Here is a 14,384-nt window from a genome sequence, read left to right as displayed (position 1 = left end):
TACTCATATTTTGTTAGATTTATGTCTAGGTTTTATATATTTTGGTGCTATTGTAAATGGTATTTTTTAAAATTTTGTTTTCTATTGGTTGTAGTATGTAACAATATAACTGATTTTTATATATTGACTTTGCCCCCTTTTTTGTCTTTTTAAGTTTTTTATTTTAATCCCAGTTAGTTAACATACAGTGTTATATTAGTTTCAGGTGTACAATACAGTGATTCAATGATTCCATACATCACCTGGTGCTCATCACAAGTGCACTCCTTAATCCCCATTACATTTCCCTCATCGCCCCACTGCCTTCCTCTCTGGTAAACATCACTTTGTTCTCTATACTTTTTTTAAAATTTTATTTTTTATTTTTTAAAATTTACATCCAAATTAGTCAGCATATAGTGCAACAATGATTTCAGGAGTATATTTCTTAGTGCCCCTTACCCATTTAGCCCATTCCCCCCTCCCACAACCCCTCCAGCAACCCTCAGTTTTTTCTCCATATTTAAGAGTCCCTTATGTTTTGTCCCCCTCCCTGTTTTTATATTATTTTTCTTTCCCTTCCCTTATGTTCATCTGTTTTGTCTCTTAAAGTCCTCATATGAATGAAGTCATATGATTTTTGTCTTTCTCTGACTTTCACTTAGCATAATACCCTCTACTTCTATCCATGTAGTTGCAAATGACAAGATTTCATTCTTTTTGATTGCCGAATAATACTCCATTGTGTGTGTGTGTGTGTGTGTGTGTGTGTGTGTGTGTGTGTGTGTGTGTATACACACATCTTCTTTATCCATTCATCCATTGATGGACATTTGGGTTCTTTCCATACTTTGGCTATTGTTGATAGTACTGCTATAAACATGGGGGTGCATGTGTCCCTTCGAAACAGCACACCTGTATTCCGTGGATAAATGCCTAGTACCGCAATTGCTGGGTCGTAGAGTAGTTCTATTTTTAGTTTTTTGAGGAACCTCCATACTGTTTTCCAGAGTGGCTGCACCAGCTTGCATTCCCACCAGCAGCGCAAAAAAGATCCTCTCTCTCTGCATCCTCACCAACATCTGTTGTTGCCTGACTTGTTAATGTTAGCCATTCTGACAGGTGTAAGGTGGTATCTCATCGTGGTTTTGATTTGTGTTTCCCTGATGATGAGTGATATTGAGCATTTTTTCATGTGTCGGTTGGCCATCTGGATGTCTTCTTTCCAGAAGTGTCTATTCATGTCTTTTGCCCATTTCTTCACTGGTTGTTTGTTTTTTGGGTGTTGAGTTTGATAAGTTCTTGATAGGTTTTGGATGCTAACCCTTTATCTGATGTGGCATTTGCAAATATCTTCTCCTATTCCGAAGGTTGCCTTTTAGTTTTGCTGATTGTTTCCTTCGCTGTGCAGAAGATTTTTATTTGGATGAGGTCCCAGTAGTTCATTTTTGCTTTCATTTCCCTTGCCTCCAGAGACGTGTTGAGTAAGAAGTTGCTGCAGCCAAGATCAGAGAGGTTTTTGCCTGCTTTCTCCTCTAGGATTTTGATGGCTTCCTGTCTTACATTGAGGTCTTTCATCCATTTTGAGTTTATTTTTCTGTATGGTGTAAGAAAGTGGTCCAGGTTCATTCTTCTGCATGTCGCTGTCCAGTTTTCCCAGCACCAGTTGCTGAAGAGACTGTCTTTTTTCCATTGGATATTCTTTCCTGCTTTGTCACAGATTTGTTGGCCAAATATTTGTGGGTCCATTTCTGGGTTCTCTATTCTGTTCCATTGATCTGAGTGTCTGTTCTTGTGCCAGTACCATACTGTCTTGATGATTACAGCTTTGTAGTATAGCTTGAAGTCCGGAATAGTGATGCCTCCTGCTTTGGTTTTCTTTTTCAAGATTTCTTTGGTTATTCGGGGTCTTTTCTGGGTCCATACAAATTTTGGGACTGTTAGTTCTAGCTCTGTGAAGAATACTGGTGTTACTTTGATAGGGATTGCATTGAATATGTAGATTGCTTTGGGTAGTATTGACTTTTTAACAATATTTGTTCTTCCTATCCAGGAACATGGAATCTTTTTCCTTTTGTGTGTGTGTGTCCTATTCAATTTCTTTCATAAGCTTTCTATAGTTTCCAGCATATAGATTTTTCACCTCTTTGGTTAGATTTATTCCTAGGTATTTTATGGGTTTTGGTGCAACTGTAAATGGGATCGATTTCTCTTTCTCTCACTTCATTGTTGGTGTATAGGAATGCAACCGATTTCTGGGCATTGATTTTATATTCTGCAACTTTGCTGAATTCATGAATCAATTCTAGCATTTTTTTGATGGAATCTTTAGAGTTTTCCATATAGAGTATCATGTCATCTGCAAAGAGTGAAAGTATGACCTCCTCCTGGCTGATTTGGATGCCTTTTATTTCTTGGTGTTGTCTGACTGCAGAGGCTAAGACTTCTAATACTATGTTGAATAACAGTGGCGAGAGTGGACATCCCTGTCTTGTTCCTGACCTTACGGGGAAAGGTCTCAGTTTTTCCCCATTGAGGATGATATTAGCGTTGGGTCGTTCATAGATGGCTTTTATGATCTCAAGGTGTGCTCCTTCTATCCCTAATTTCTTGAGGGTTTTTATCAAGAAAGGATGCTGTATTTTGTCAAATGCTTTCTCTGCATCTATTGAGAGGGTCATATGGTTCTTGTCCTTTATTTTATTGATGTGATGAATCATGTTAATTGTTTTGCAGATATTGAACCAGCCCTGCATCCCAGGTATAAATCCCACTTGGTCGTGGTGAATAATTTTTTTAATGTATTGTTGGATCTGGTTGGCTAATATCTTGTTGAGGATTTTTGCATCCATGATCATCAGGGAAATTGGTCTATAGTTGTTCTCTATAATTAAGAATGTGTTTCTTGGTTTGTCTTTTTTTCCCCTTATCTTGTTTATTTTGTTTCTTAAATTCCACATATGTGTGAAATCCTATGGTATATGTCTTTCTCTGACTGACTTATTTTGCTTAGTGTTATACTCTCTAGATCCAACCACGTTATTTGAAATGACAAGGTTTCATTCTTTTTTATGGCTCAAAATATTCCACTGTGTGTATGTGTGTATATGTATACACATACACACATGTGTGTATATATATACACACATACACACACATCACATCACATCACATCACATCACATCACATCACATCACATCTTCTTGATCCACTCATCGATCAATGGATACTTAGGCTGTTTCCATAATTTGGCTGTTGTACATAATGCTGCTACAAACATAGGGGTGCAGGTATCCTTTTGAATTAGCATTTATGTATTTTTTGGGTAAATACCCAGTAATGTGATTGCTGGATCATAGGGTAGTTCTATTTTTAACTTTTTGTATATTGACTTTTTACCCAACCATCTTATATAATTCACTTATCAATAATAATTTCAGTTATAGATTCTTGAATTTTCTACATGTATAATCATTCATCTGTAAGTAATTACAATTTTGTTTCTTCCATTATAAACTTCTTCCTGTAATTTCCTTTTCATGCCTTAATAGGGCTATCTAGGACCTGCAGAACAAGAAAGGTAGTAGAAAGATTCCCTGTTCCTAATCTTGAAGGGCAAGCTTTCAAAGTTTCACCATTTATTATGTTTGTTTAGGTTTCTTATAGATACCCTTTATCAGATTAAGGATGTCCCCTTCTATTCCTAGTTTGCTAAGAGGTTTTTTTTAACACTATGAATGGATGTTGAGTTTTATCCCATGCTTTCACTGCATCTATCGAGATGTCCATATCATTGTCCTCCTTTTAATGTACCAATGTGGCAACTGGTTGGTTTTTCTAACGTTAAACCAACTTTTCATTCATGGAAGAAACCCAACTTTGTCATGTAACATTTTCTTCTTTGTATATTGCTGGATTAAATTGGATAACATTTTTATGAGGCAAGTTGCATATATGTTCAGGGGAGAAACTGGTCTCCAATTTTCTTTTCTCTTGTTAGCCTTGTTGGATTTTGGTATCAAAATCTTATAAGTGAGATGGGTTCCCTCTTTTTCTCTTCTCTGGAAAAATTTGTGGGATACTAGATTGTCTAGTAGAACTTACAAGTAAATCAAATCATTATGATCCTGGAATTTTGTTAAGGGAAAACTTTTTTACTATTGATTACATTTCTTTAATCGTTATGGGACTATGTAAGTTTTCATCCACTGAGTTTGTTTTTGTAAGTTATATTTTTTATACATTTGTCCATTTTCATCTAAATTTTTAAGCCGTGGCAAAATCATCTAAATTTGTACACTATATTCTTTCCTGTTAACCATCTACAACAACTTTGATGATATCCTCCTTTTATTCTATTTTTCAATAAGAAGAACTAGTTCTTTTTAAAAAGAAACAATACCTACTCATGATAAAAACAAAATTTTAACTATACAAAAGTATATGGAACAGAAAATGAAAGTCCTCAAGTTCCATTTTCCTCACCTCAAGGTAACTACTGGTAACAATTTGATATATATCCTTGCTGTCTCTTTTCTATACCTGCATAGACATATTCTTCTTCACAAAAATGAGCTTATGCTTTGCATAATTTATGGAACCTCCTTCCTTTCACTTTCAATATCATCAACACCTTTCATGTCAGTGCTTATAGCACGGCCCCTTCCTTTTCAATGGCCACCTAGTATTCCACTGGCGAGGATAAACTATCACTTATTTAGCCAATTTCTTACTGCTAACTCGTTTTAATTATTTCCCTTATTTTGTTATTATAAGCAATACTCTTTGGTTCTTGTTTTGTTTTGCCATGGGCAAAAATAGAAGAAGGAGAAAACCTTCCCCGAATGAAGGTAGGACCCAGGAAGTTGTTCTGAGCTTGGCTCTGAGCAAAGAAGGAGTTGCTGATCTTCAGCCCTCCTTCTGGAAACACTCACCCCCATTGCCATAAGTGTGCTTCTTAAGAGAGGAACCAGTATCTCTTAGATTCAAGGAGATTCCAGGTATATAAATACCTCTGGGGTATTTCTAGGTAAAGTTAGAAGGGGTACAGGGGAGGGAAAAGACCGGTTTGGACAGAGATTCCCTAGGCTCAAGATCAGTGTGAGCAATTTCTTGTGAAGCACCATTTCTGGCACCAACCTACTCTGAGGTCACTGGATAGCAAGGGATGGGTCAGACTCTCAGCATCATAGGAGCCTCTGTCTTCTCTTGCAGGGCACATTCTCGTTTGAATTCCAGCCCCTGAGAGCCGGAGAAACCTTTGGGAGACTAACACTGCACAACAATGATTTGGGTTACTACCTGTATGAGCTCAATTTGAAGGCCCTGCCAGCACTGCCTGAAAAGCCCATCCACTTCCAGACGGTTCTTGGCAGCGGTCAGAGCATCTTTGCCAAGTTTACCAATTACACCCGGCAGAAGACAGAATACTACTGCAGGGTGAGCAGCCACTGTCCCACCCTCTGCCCTCCCCTTGCTGGGAGTCTAAGCTTAAAAATAATAAGAGGAAGACACAGGGGGTGCAGAAATGTGAAACGCACAGGGAGTCAGGCACTTCATCTAGCCTGGAAACTCCCAGGTGTAAATAAACAGTATCAGGCCTGGGTTCTTCCTTATAGAGTCTATCTTAAGTTAAGGTGGGGGTGAGGGGAGTTTTGCTTCCCACAGCATGTGCACTGGTCACTAAAGGGGACCGTAGAGCTCAGTGGTCATGAGTAGAGGCTGTGAAATCGAGACTTGGATTTGAACCCTGGCTTCACCACTTACTCTTTGTATGAATAATTTACTCTAACCTTTTCTCTAAATGGTAATAACACCCCAACCTCACACGATTGCTATGGGGCTTTTAAAGGGTGCATATAAAACCACTTTCATAGAGCTTGGCTCATAATAAATGCTGCATATATGTTACCTATTATATCAATTGGAATACAGGTTTAGCTCCTGAAACAGAAGCCCTAAATAACAACAAAGTAAAAGCTATTCCTCTCTCAAATAACGGGGTGGGCATAAGCAGTTTGGGCTGGAATGGTAGCTCCATGACAGCAGGCATCCAGACTCTTTCTGCCCTGATGCTCTCCCCTCTGTAGAGAGTTGCTTGGATCCACAGGGACCAAGAGAGCTTACCAGGATGTTGCATTCCAGCCAGCTACAAAGGGGAAAGGCGGGAGCTATATATATCCTTTCCACTCACATTCCCTTGAACAAAACTGCATAAGACCACGCCTAGCAACAAGGGAAGCTAGGAGTGTAGCCTTTGCACTGGGTGCCCATGTGCCAGTTAGCATCAGCGGGTCCATGGCTATAGTCAAGAGGCATAGGCTCTTTATCAATCATACCAGTCGGGAGAAGCTAGGTTACGCTGCAGTAACCAACGGCCCCAACATCTCAGTGGCTTAAAACAACAAAAGGTGTGTCCCTTATTTGTGCTATCCATCTAGTGAGGGTCAGCAGGGAACTGTTCATCACAGCCATTTGGGGATCCAGGCTAAACGGCAACCACCAACTCAGATGTTTCCGGTCATAGTGCCAGAGGAGTGAAAAGGACTTGTACTGGCAATTGAATGCCCTAGTGTGGAAGTAACACCTTTCACTTCTGCTCACAACTAATTGTCCAGAACTAGTCCCCTCCCATCCGTGAGGAGCCAGACTGTTCAGTCTTTCATGTGTGTGGGAGAAAAGAAGAGCCAGATGGGGGAGTAGCAGCAGTAAATGCCACACCAGCATCATCCAGCTTTGTGTCTCTGGGCAAGTTATTTAACATCTCTTAGCCTTGATTTCTTTGTAGTAAAATAAGGATAATAATTAGTATTACCTACTCTTCAAGGGAGTTATAAGGGCACGACATTTTATGACCTGCCTGGCCTCACACAAAGGTAGGTTTCTTGATGTCTGAGAGTGGAGGGGCGGGGAAGGGCCCAAGCTGCTGGTGTGCTCTTCGGGATCCCGTGTGAACCAACTGTGTGTGTTCCTCTTTCAGACTGACTGTCAGGACTTCCACACGGAAAAGATCATTAATGCAGCCCCAGGGGCCCAGGGAGGAACCGAAGTCAGTGTGGAAGTCTATTTTGAGCCCAGCCACCTGGGTGAGACCAAGGGCATCCTGATGCTGTCGTCGATTGCAGGCGGGGAGTATATCATCCCCCTCTTCGGAATGGCTCTGCCCCCCAAGCCCCAGGGTCCCTTCCTGATCCGGGCTGGGTACAACATAATCATCCCCTTCAAGAACGTTTTCTATCATGCGGTCACCTTCTCCATCATTGTGGAGAACCCAGCCTTCTCTGTTCGTGCTGTAGACTCCATGCGACCCAAGAAGATCAACAATATCACAGTCTATTTTGAAGGAAATCCATCTGGCAGCAAAACACCTATCACCAGCAAGCTGATTGTGTCTTGTCCTCCCAGTGAAGGCAGCGAAGCAGGCATTAAGTGGGTTTATTACCTGAAGGGGATCACCCCTTAGTGGTAACTAAGGTCAGTTGCATCAGTGAAAAGTCATTTCCTCAGCCTAGTATCTATGTATTATTCTATCCTGGTGAAGCACAGAGAAAATAAAATTCTACAGATAGTGTTTTATCTCCTCATTCAATTACAGGGGTACTTATTTCCATATTATATTCATTCCAAATATATATATGAAGTATATATATTCCATACTAAACATGGTAATTACAAACAACAGGGCTATACTGTATTTTGCAAGGGCAAGTCTCTGAATTTAGTTTCTAATCATATTCCCAAAGCTCAAGAAGTAATCCCCATTTTTAATAAGATGGCACAGATATGACATTCATGACCTCCTATCACATAGCACTTAGCAGTGCATGACACTGGGGCACCACAGTTCCTTTTTAAAATCCACAATGGCCTAAAGAGCCCTTAGATATGATTCTGTTTTGAGATGATCTTTTATTCTGCTTTCACATAAAAGCCAAATGAATCACCATTTTCAAAATGATAACAGATAACACTTGCACCATCACTGCAGGGGACAGGTACGCTGCAGTGTACCTAGGTACGCTCCCTCTGTCCCTGAATCCTGGATCCATTTATACAAGAAAGTTCTTGCTGAGGGCCAGGTCCTGGAGAACGCTGAGACTCCAGCTCTCCACTCCCATCCCCAGCTCCGTGCATAGCTGTCAGCCTGTGGCACAGTGATTCTCTCCACCCATCCGCAAATCAGAATCAGCCAGTTCTTGTCCAGAACCCCCACCCCAAATTCTGATGTAATTAGCCCGGGGAGGGATGTGGGCATCATTTTCTTTTTCAGGCTTGTACAGCAGAGTGGAGAACCAGTGCCGCAGAGCATACGCCCACCTGGCCATTAGTGCAGCAGCTGAATCATGAATCTACTTCCAGGGGAGGAACGCATCCCAATTTGATATGTTTAAACTGCAGCCGTTTTGTGTGCACATAAAGGCTGAGCTAAGTCAGTGCCTTTCTTAAGAGGGAGAGCGCTAGGGAGGAGGGAGACATCTGTCTTAGCCCAGGCTATGGCCCTGGTCCCGCAATGTGTATTAATGGGACCACTTACCTGTTGGCACCACCAGATGAAATAAAGATGATTACAGACTGGCCCTGGAGTGGTTCTATTTCTGCACATGTGCCTGACGGGCCCCGCCGCCTCCAGCTCCTCCCCACTTGGCATCCCCTACAGCCTGCCTGCAAGAGAGGGAGAAGGCATGAAAGGAGATGGCCCTTTGGGAATGAATGCTTCAAAGAAGGGGTTGTGGAAAATGGTCCGTGGAGCAGCAGCAGCAGCATTACCTAAGAATTCATTAAAAATGCCTTTTCTCACGGCACACCCAGACCTGTAGAGTCAGAAACTCCAGGGGTGTGGCCCAGCAACCTGCGGTTTCACAAGCCCTTATTGCTTTTAGAGGTGTTGTTTTGTTTTGTTTTGTTTTGTTTTGTTTTGTTTTGTTTTTTAACGGAGGATGACTCTTCTAATCCTTTTGTATCTCCCCACAACCCTCAGCCCAGGATACCCTGCACACAGCCAACATATTTACAGGACTACACGTAATAGTTCATGTGTGTAACCGCCAAGGATGCTGCTAATGGGCATAAAGACAAAAATTAGATGGCAGATTCTCCAGTTGATTAAATGAGCAAAGAACGCACTAAGCAGTCATCTGAGAGGATGCGGGGATCAATGAGCACGTGCTATGACTAGCAAACACCCAGAGTCTGATTAAACCAGTGCTTTTCAAATTTTAGTATAAAAATCACCTAGAGGGCTTCCTAACCCACAGGCTGTCTGGCCCCACCCTCAGAGGGTCTGATTTAGGAGTCTGGGCGGGCTCAAGAATTTGCACTTCTGCCAGGTTCCCAGTGAGGCTGTAGCTGCCGGTCAGAGCACACTGCCCAGCACAGTGGTGAAACCTCAGCTGCCTTGCATCAGCGCTGCGTGGGAACATGCTAGGACTACAGGAGCTCAGGCTGCCCCAGACCAGCTGGATCAGAATCTGCATTTTAAGGCGTTTCCAGGGGGATGGTATACACACTGCAGCTGAGAGAGGCTGCCTTAAAGGCAACTATGGAAGCTGAGCCTTTGTGGAATCCACAGCCCTGGTCCTCTCCATTTAGGGCCCTAGAAATGAGTCACCAAGTCTGCTGATGACCTAGCTGATGAAACCTGCCTTCCCCAAAATGCCCATTCTCCCACCCACTCACCAGATGCAGAGCTGGGGGTTGGGGAACAATTGGCTCCACCACCACCTTCTTCAACTTTCTGAACAGTTTGAAACCTAGTATGATAGATAGTTTTAGACAGAAGAGATAAAGGAAGCTGTGTGAAAGTCAGCTACAAAACCAGCGGTTGGAGCACGGTGAGGCTCACCGTGGGGACTCCTCCAACTCTGAAGGTCAGCATTTTAATGTGTTCTGTTGAGCTGGAGGGCTCTCAGCCACCACCCCAGACACTGGCTGCTACAGAAACTGGCCACTTCCCAAGTGTCACCACCAGCAAAATGGTGCTAGGTGGACAAGGGCAATTCCCCCTACCTCAGCCCTGCCCCAGCTCTCCCCAAGCCACTGCGTCTAGAGCCCACAGCCTCAGAGGCCTGGAGTGAGGAGGCAGGCCCTGCCAGCTCAGACCCTGCCCTGGCATGAACCCCCTTCTGGCATGACTTGAGATGTCCATCTCTTGAGGTTGTTCTCATGCTTCCTTGGCCTCGGAAAGGCAATAACAAAATTGTTTCATTTGGCAAATTTGGAATGGCAAGGTAGCTCAACAGAGGGCTAGAGGAGAAACTTGGTGAAAATGAGCATTTTGACATAAGCTAGTGGAAATTACCTTTGAAAGGATATATTCTCAGCAAAGCAGACCAGGAGACATTTCATTGTGTGCTGCTAAGGTGCACACACAATTCCAGGGGTATTTTTTTTAAGTTTGTTTATTTTGAGAGAACATGAGCAGGGAAGGGGCAGAGAGAGAGAGAGAGAGAGAGAGAGAGAGAGAATCCCAAGCAGGCTCCACACTGACAATGCCCAACCCATGAACTGTGAGATCATGACCTGAGCTGAAATCAAGAGTTGGATGCTTAACCGACTGAGCCACCCAGGCACCTCTCCAGGGAGCATTTGCACAGAATACGATGTGAAACAGGGCCCCTAACGTTGATCAACACAGAGGCCCTGGTGAGTGTGGCACCCTGTCTAACCACTTCTTTGAAGAAGACTTGCTTTCGGTCAGGGGTGACAATATTGTGATGTCATGAGGGATCGCCAGGTACCAAGTATGGGATTCACCCTCACCATGTTACCCTGAAACTCCAGAAAAATTACATTGCTGTTAGAGAAACTACTTTGCACAATTCCAATATTTGGGTACAATTTCTCACACTGCCCACCAGTATCCACTTGCTACGATGTCCGTAACCTATGTAATAACAACCAGGCATCGTATGGCTACAGATGAGTTACAACTGTGAACTGTGTGTGCAACCAGGTGTATCAATTATCCACTAGTGTAGAAAGAGTCTGACTGTAGCAGGGCTAGCCAGGGCTGGGCACCAGGGTCAGAGAAGTAAGCATGCAGAGACGGCAATGGTGGCCTTGGGCTTCATTCTCAACACTGCTGCCAGCCCAGTAATGCATACATAACCTTAACTAGTTGGCATTTTCCAAGATAGCAGAGAAAAGAAACCACCTTTTTTTCTCCAGAAATTTCTGAACTAAAGGTAGGACAAAGCATTGGCTTGGGCCTTGAGTAAAAAACTGGTTGCTTAGCAACCTAGTCCAGAACATGATTTCAGGTGAAAAGAGTTCCTTCTAGTAAAAACATTACTGTTACAATTATTAAAAACTGTATCTCATTATGACCCTTGGGAAATTCAGTTCACCTTTAAGAAAAAGCCAAACCAAACAGCAAAAGAAATAGATGAAATACTATATTAGATATGGATCCAGTGGAAATGAATACACACTGGAGAAATAGATCCAAATAATCCCCTTGATTTAATTTTCTTTCATTGACTTGCATCAACCATCATCAAAATCCTAAAGACATAAACTTTGCAAAGACATTTGGAAATGTCCTTACCAGTGCTATTTGGTATCAAGGTAAGAGGAGGGAACTATTAAGCAAGACATTTTCTCTGGAGAGGAAATCTCAATTTGGGCCAGTTTCAAATTGGTGGTTGACCCCCTTCATTCACTGGATTGTGTCAGCAAAGGTTTTAAAAGTTGTGAAAACCCCACCAATACAGGAAAACACTTTATTCACAGATTTTTCTAGACAAAATTCCTCCATGACTTACTGAGTTTTGGGTTAGCTTTTGTATTTATTTTCTATGGCTGCATAACAAATTACTACAAATCTAGCAGCTTAAAACAACACAAGTTTCTTATCTCACAGTGTCCATGGATCGGAAGTCCAGAATGAACTGACCTGGGCTCTTGGCTCAGGGTCTCACAGCCTGAAATCAGAGCTGCATCTTTGTCTGGAAGCTCAACTAAGAAAAGATCCACTTCCAAGCTCCCTTGGTGTGTTGACAAAATTCATTCCCTTACAGCCCTATGATTGATGTCCCTATTTTCTTGGCATCTGACAACCCTCTGGAGACCACTCTTGGCAACTAGAGACCATTCTAAGATCTTTACCATGTAGGCCATCATAGTAACTGTTTTTACTGTGTACTCTTCAAGGCCAGCAGGAGAATCTCTCTGCCACTTCAAATGTCTTCTGACTACTTTTAAGGGCTCATCTGATTAGGTTGGACCCACACAAGATAATCCCCCTTTTTATTACCTCGAAGTCAACTGATTAGGGACCTTAACTACATCTACAAGATCCCTTCTGCTATATAACATAATTATTGGAGTGACAGCGCGTTGTATTTACAAGTCTTGTTCACGCTCAAAGGGAGGGGATTATACAGGGTACGTACCCAGAGGGGTGGGAATCTTGGGAACCATACTGGAATTCTGCCTACTATATCCCCTCACTTGTGTCCTATAGATTCCTATCTATGGATTGAGGATAAGACTCTATTTTCAACTTTGTTATCAGATTTACCTGCACACTCTAACTCATTAGAAAAAGTACTGTCATGTGTTTATGTTCATATTTAATACTCTTTGGACTCCACTGTGGTCTAGCCCTTGTCCTAAAATCCCTGTCCACTATGGGAGCTTACAACAAGGAACTCGGTCTGATGCACCTCCCTGTTAGCCACAATACCTGCATAAAATGCTTTAACATTTTTTACCACATAACTTCAACTTCTGTTCCACCATTTAGCGTGACACTCAAAGCACTTGGAAGGGCTGCTTTACAGTGGATCCATCTGGAGACCTGCACTCAGCAGATTTGGGGCTTCTGCTGCCTATAACCTAGCTGTCTAAGAATGTAAGCATGGTAAACACTCTTCCGAGTCCCAGATGGTAGGGTGAAGGTCACTGTTGGTGCCTGAGATTCTAGATAGTAGGTAGTACTGTTTTTCATTGAGAATTTATTTTAATATGTTTTAGAAACATATAAAAACTATTCACACCATGATCTTAGCACATAAGCAAGACTAAAGTAGGAATTAAAGATTTTTGAAAGTTGATCGGAGAAAATTATTTTCTTAATAATAGCACAAGTGTCTAGAATATGGCGAAAATCATGACGGTATGACTCCAATTTGGGAAACATTGCCATATGCGAAACTGGTGAGTAAGTAGTAAATGAACTAGTGGATTCGGTAAGTATTAAGTTACGCTAAGTGAGTCAGGTTCCATGAGCCCCTTCGTGCTCAAAAACATACACACAAGCCACCACGCGCCTAGCGGGCCACGTGCGGGACCGTGAGCGCGTGGGATACGCGTCCCACCAAGCATCCCCAACCACACGCGAGTGGTGCGGGGAGGAAGGCGGGAGTGAGGAGAGGAGGTGGAGCCTTGTGGGGGCGTGGACAACCCACCTGCCGCCTGCGTGCGGAGGCGTGGCCGGCGAGGGGCGGGTCCTCGAGGCGGAAGGCGGAAGCGGTTACAGAATCACATGATCCAAATAACATGGCCGCTGCCCCTTGAGCACTGCCGGTGCCGGGCGGGATCGTGAGCCGTTGGGCGGCCGGGAGCAGGTGTGCGGGGGCGGGGTCCAGGCCCGGGTTCCGAGACGGCGCGCGGAGGTAGAGGTAGGCAGGCAGGCGCAAGGCGGCGTGGTCCATGAGCCGGCGCCAGAGGCAGCGCGGAGCCGCAGACTCCCCCGGCCCCGGCGCCGCCCGGGCAGCCGCGGGCTGAGGAGCCGCGGGGCTCCGGGGAGCGCCCCGAGCTGCCACCATGAACCCTGAGAAAGACTTCGCGCCGCTCACGCCCAACATCGTGCGCGCCCTCAATGACAAGCTCTACGAAAAGCGGAAGGTGGCAGCGCTGGAGATCGAGAAGTAAGAGCCGCGGGCACCCAGGGTTGGACGTGGGGAGCAAAGCCAGGACACCGCCCTGGATTTGCAGGGTTCCTGCTGCTCGGGGGAACTCCTCACGCCTTTCCAGCCAGTTTTAGGCCCTTAGCGCAGTGCAGGAGATTAGGAGTCCCAGCTTTGCTTCTGACGGGATGTATGACTTGGGCCAAGTTCTTTAACCTCCGGGTGCCCCAACGGACTACCGTGCTAATAAAGCGACAAAGCCTATGTGTAGTGCTTAGCACAGTGTCTGGCACACGGCGCGTCTTCAGTGTAGTCTCCATCCAAAATCAGCAAATCAGAGAGGGTCCTCTGCCACGGGAGGGAAATGGGAAGCATGAAAATTTGCTAATGATGCCTCATTTCTCACCCAGCTTCTGAGAAGTGAAAGGGACTGTTAGGTGACCAAATGGAGAAAACAGATCCCAAACATCGAGATCTCAAGACTCAGAGGGCTGTTTATTTTATCTCTGCCATATCACCCTTCCTTGCAGGTGGAAGTAGGAATAATTTGACGTT

At 43.7% G+C, this 14,384-nt stretch overlaps 2 protein-coding genes across 9 annotated transcripts in view; both read left to right on the top strand.

Annotated features, from left to right (window-relative positions):
• The window catches only part of HYDIN (HYDIN axonemal central pair apparatus protein), a 438,409-nt gene extending 430,862 nt beyond the window's left edge, over nucleotides 1-7,547 (top strand). For all 7 annotated transcript variants that reach the window (XM_053211099.1, XM_053211098.1, XM_053211096.1 and 4 more), the window contains 2 exons: nucleotides 5,194-5,418; nucleotides 6,959-7,547. In XM_053211099.1, coding sequence (XP_053067074.1) covers nucleotides 5,194-5,418; nucleotides 6,959-7,441 — 708 coding nt within the window. In that variant the 3' untranslated portion in view covers nucleotides 7,442-7,547. The remainder of the gene's footprint in view (nucleotides 1-5,193; nucleotides 5,419-6,958) is intronic.
• Nucleotides 7,548-13,456: 5,909 nt separating this feature from the next.
• VAC14 (VAC14 component of PIKFYVE complex) overlaps nucleotides 13,457-14,384 on the top strand; it is a 101,827-nt gene continuing 100,899 nt past the window's right edge. For both annotated transcript variants that reach the window (XM_027076175.2, XM_027076174.2), the window contains exon 1: nucleotides 13,457-13,850. In XM_027076175.2, the coding sequence (XP_026931976.1) occupies nucleotides 13,747-13,850 (104 nt within the window). In that variant the 5' untranslated portion in view covers nucleotides 13,457-13,746. The remainder of the gene's footprint in view (nucleotides 13,851-14,384) is intronic.

Source organism: Acinonyx jubatus, chromosome E2 (genome assembly GCF_027475565.1).
Source record: "Acinonyx jubatus isolate Ajub_Pintada_27869175 chromosome E2, VMU_Ajub_asm_v1.0, whole genome shotgun sequence".
Classification (NCBI taxonomy): Eukaryota; Metazoa; Chordata; class Mammalia; order Carnivora; family Felidae; genus Acinonyx; species Acinonyx jubatus.
This window is presented reverse-complemented; position numbering and strand designations above follow the sequence as displayed.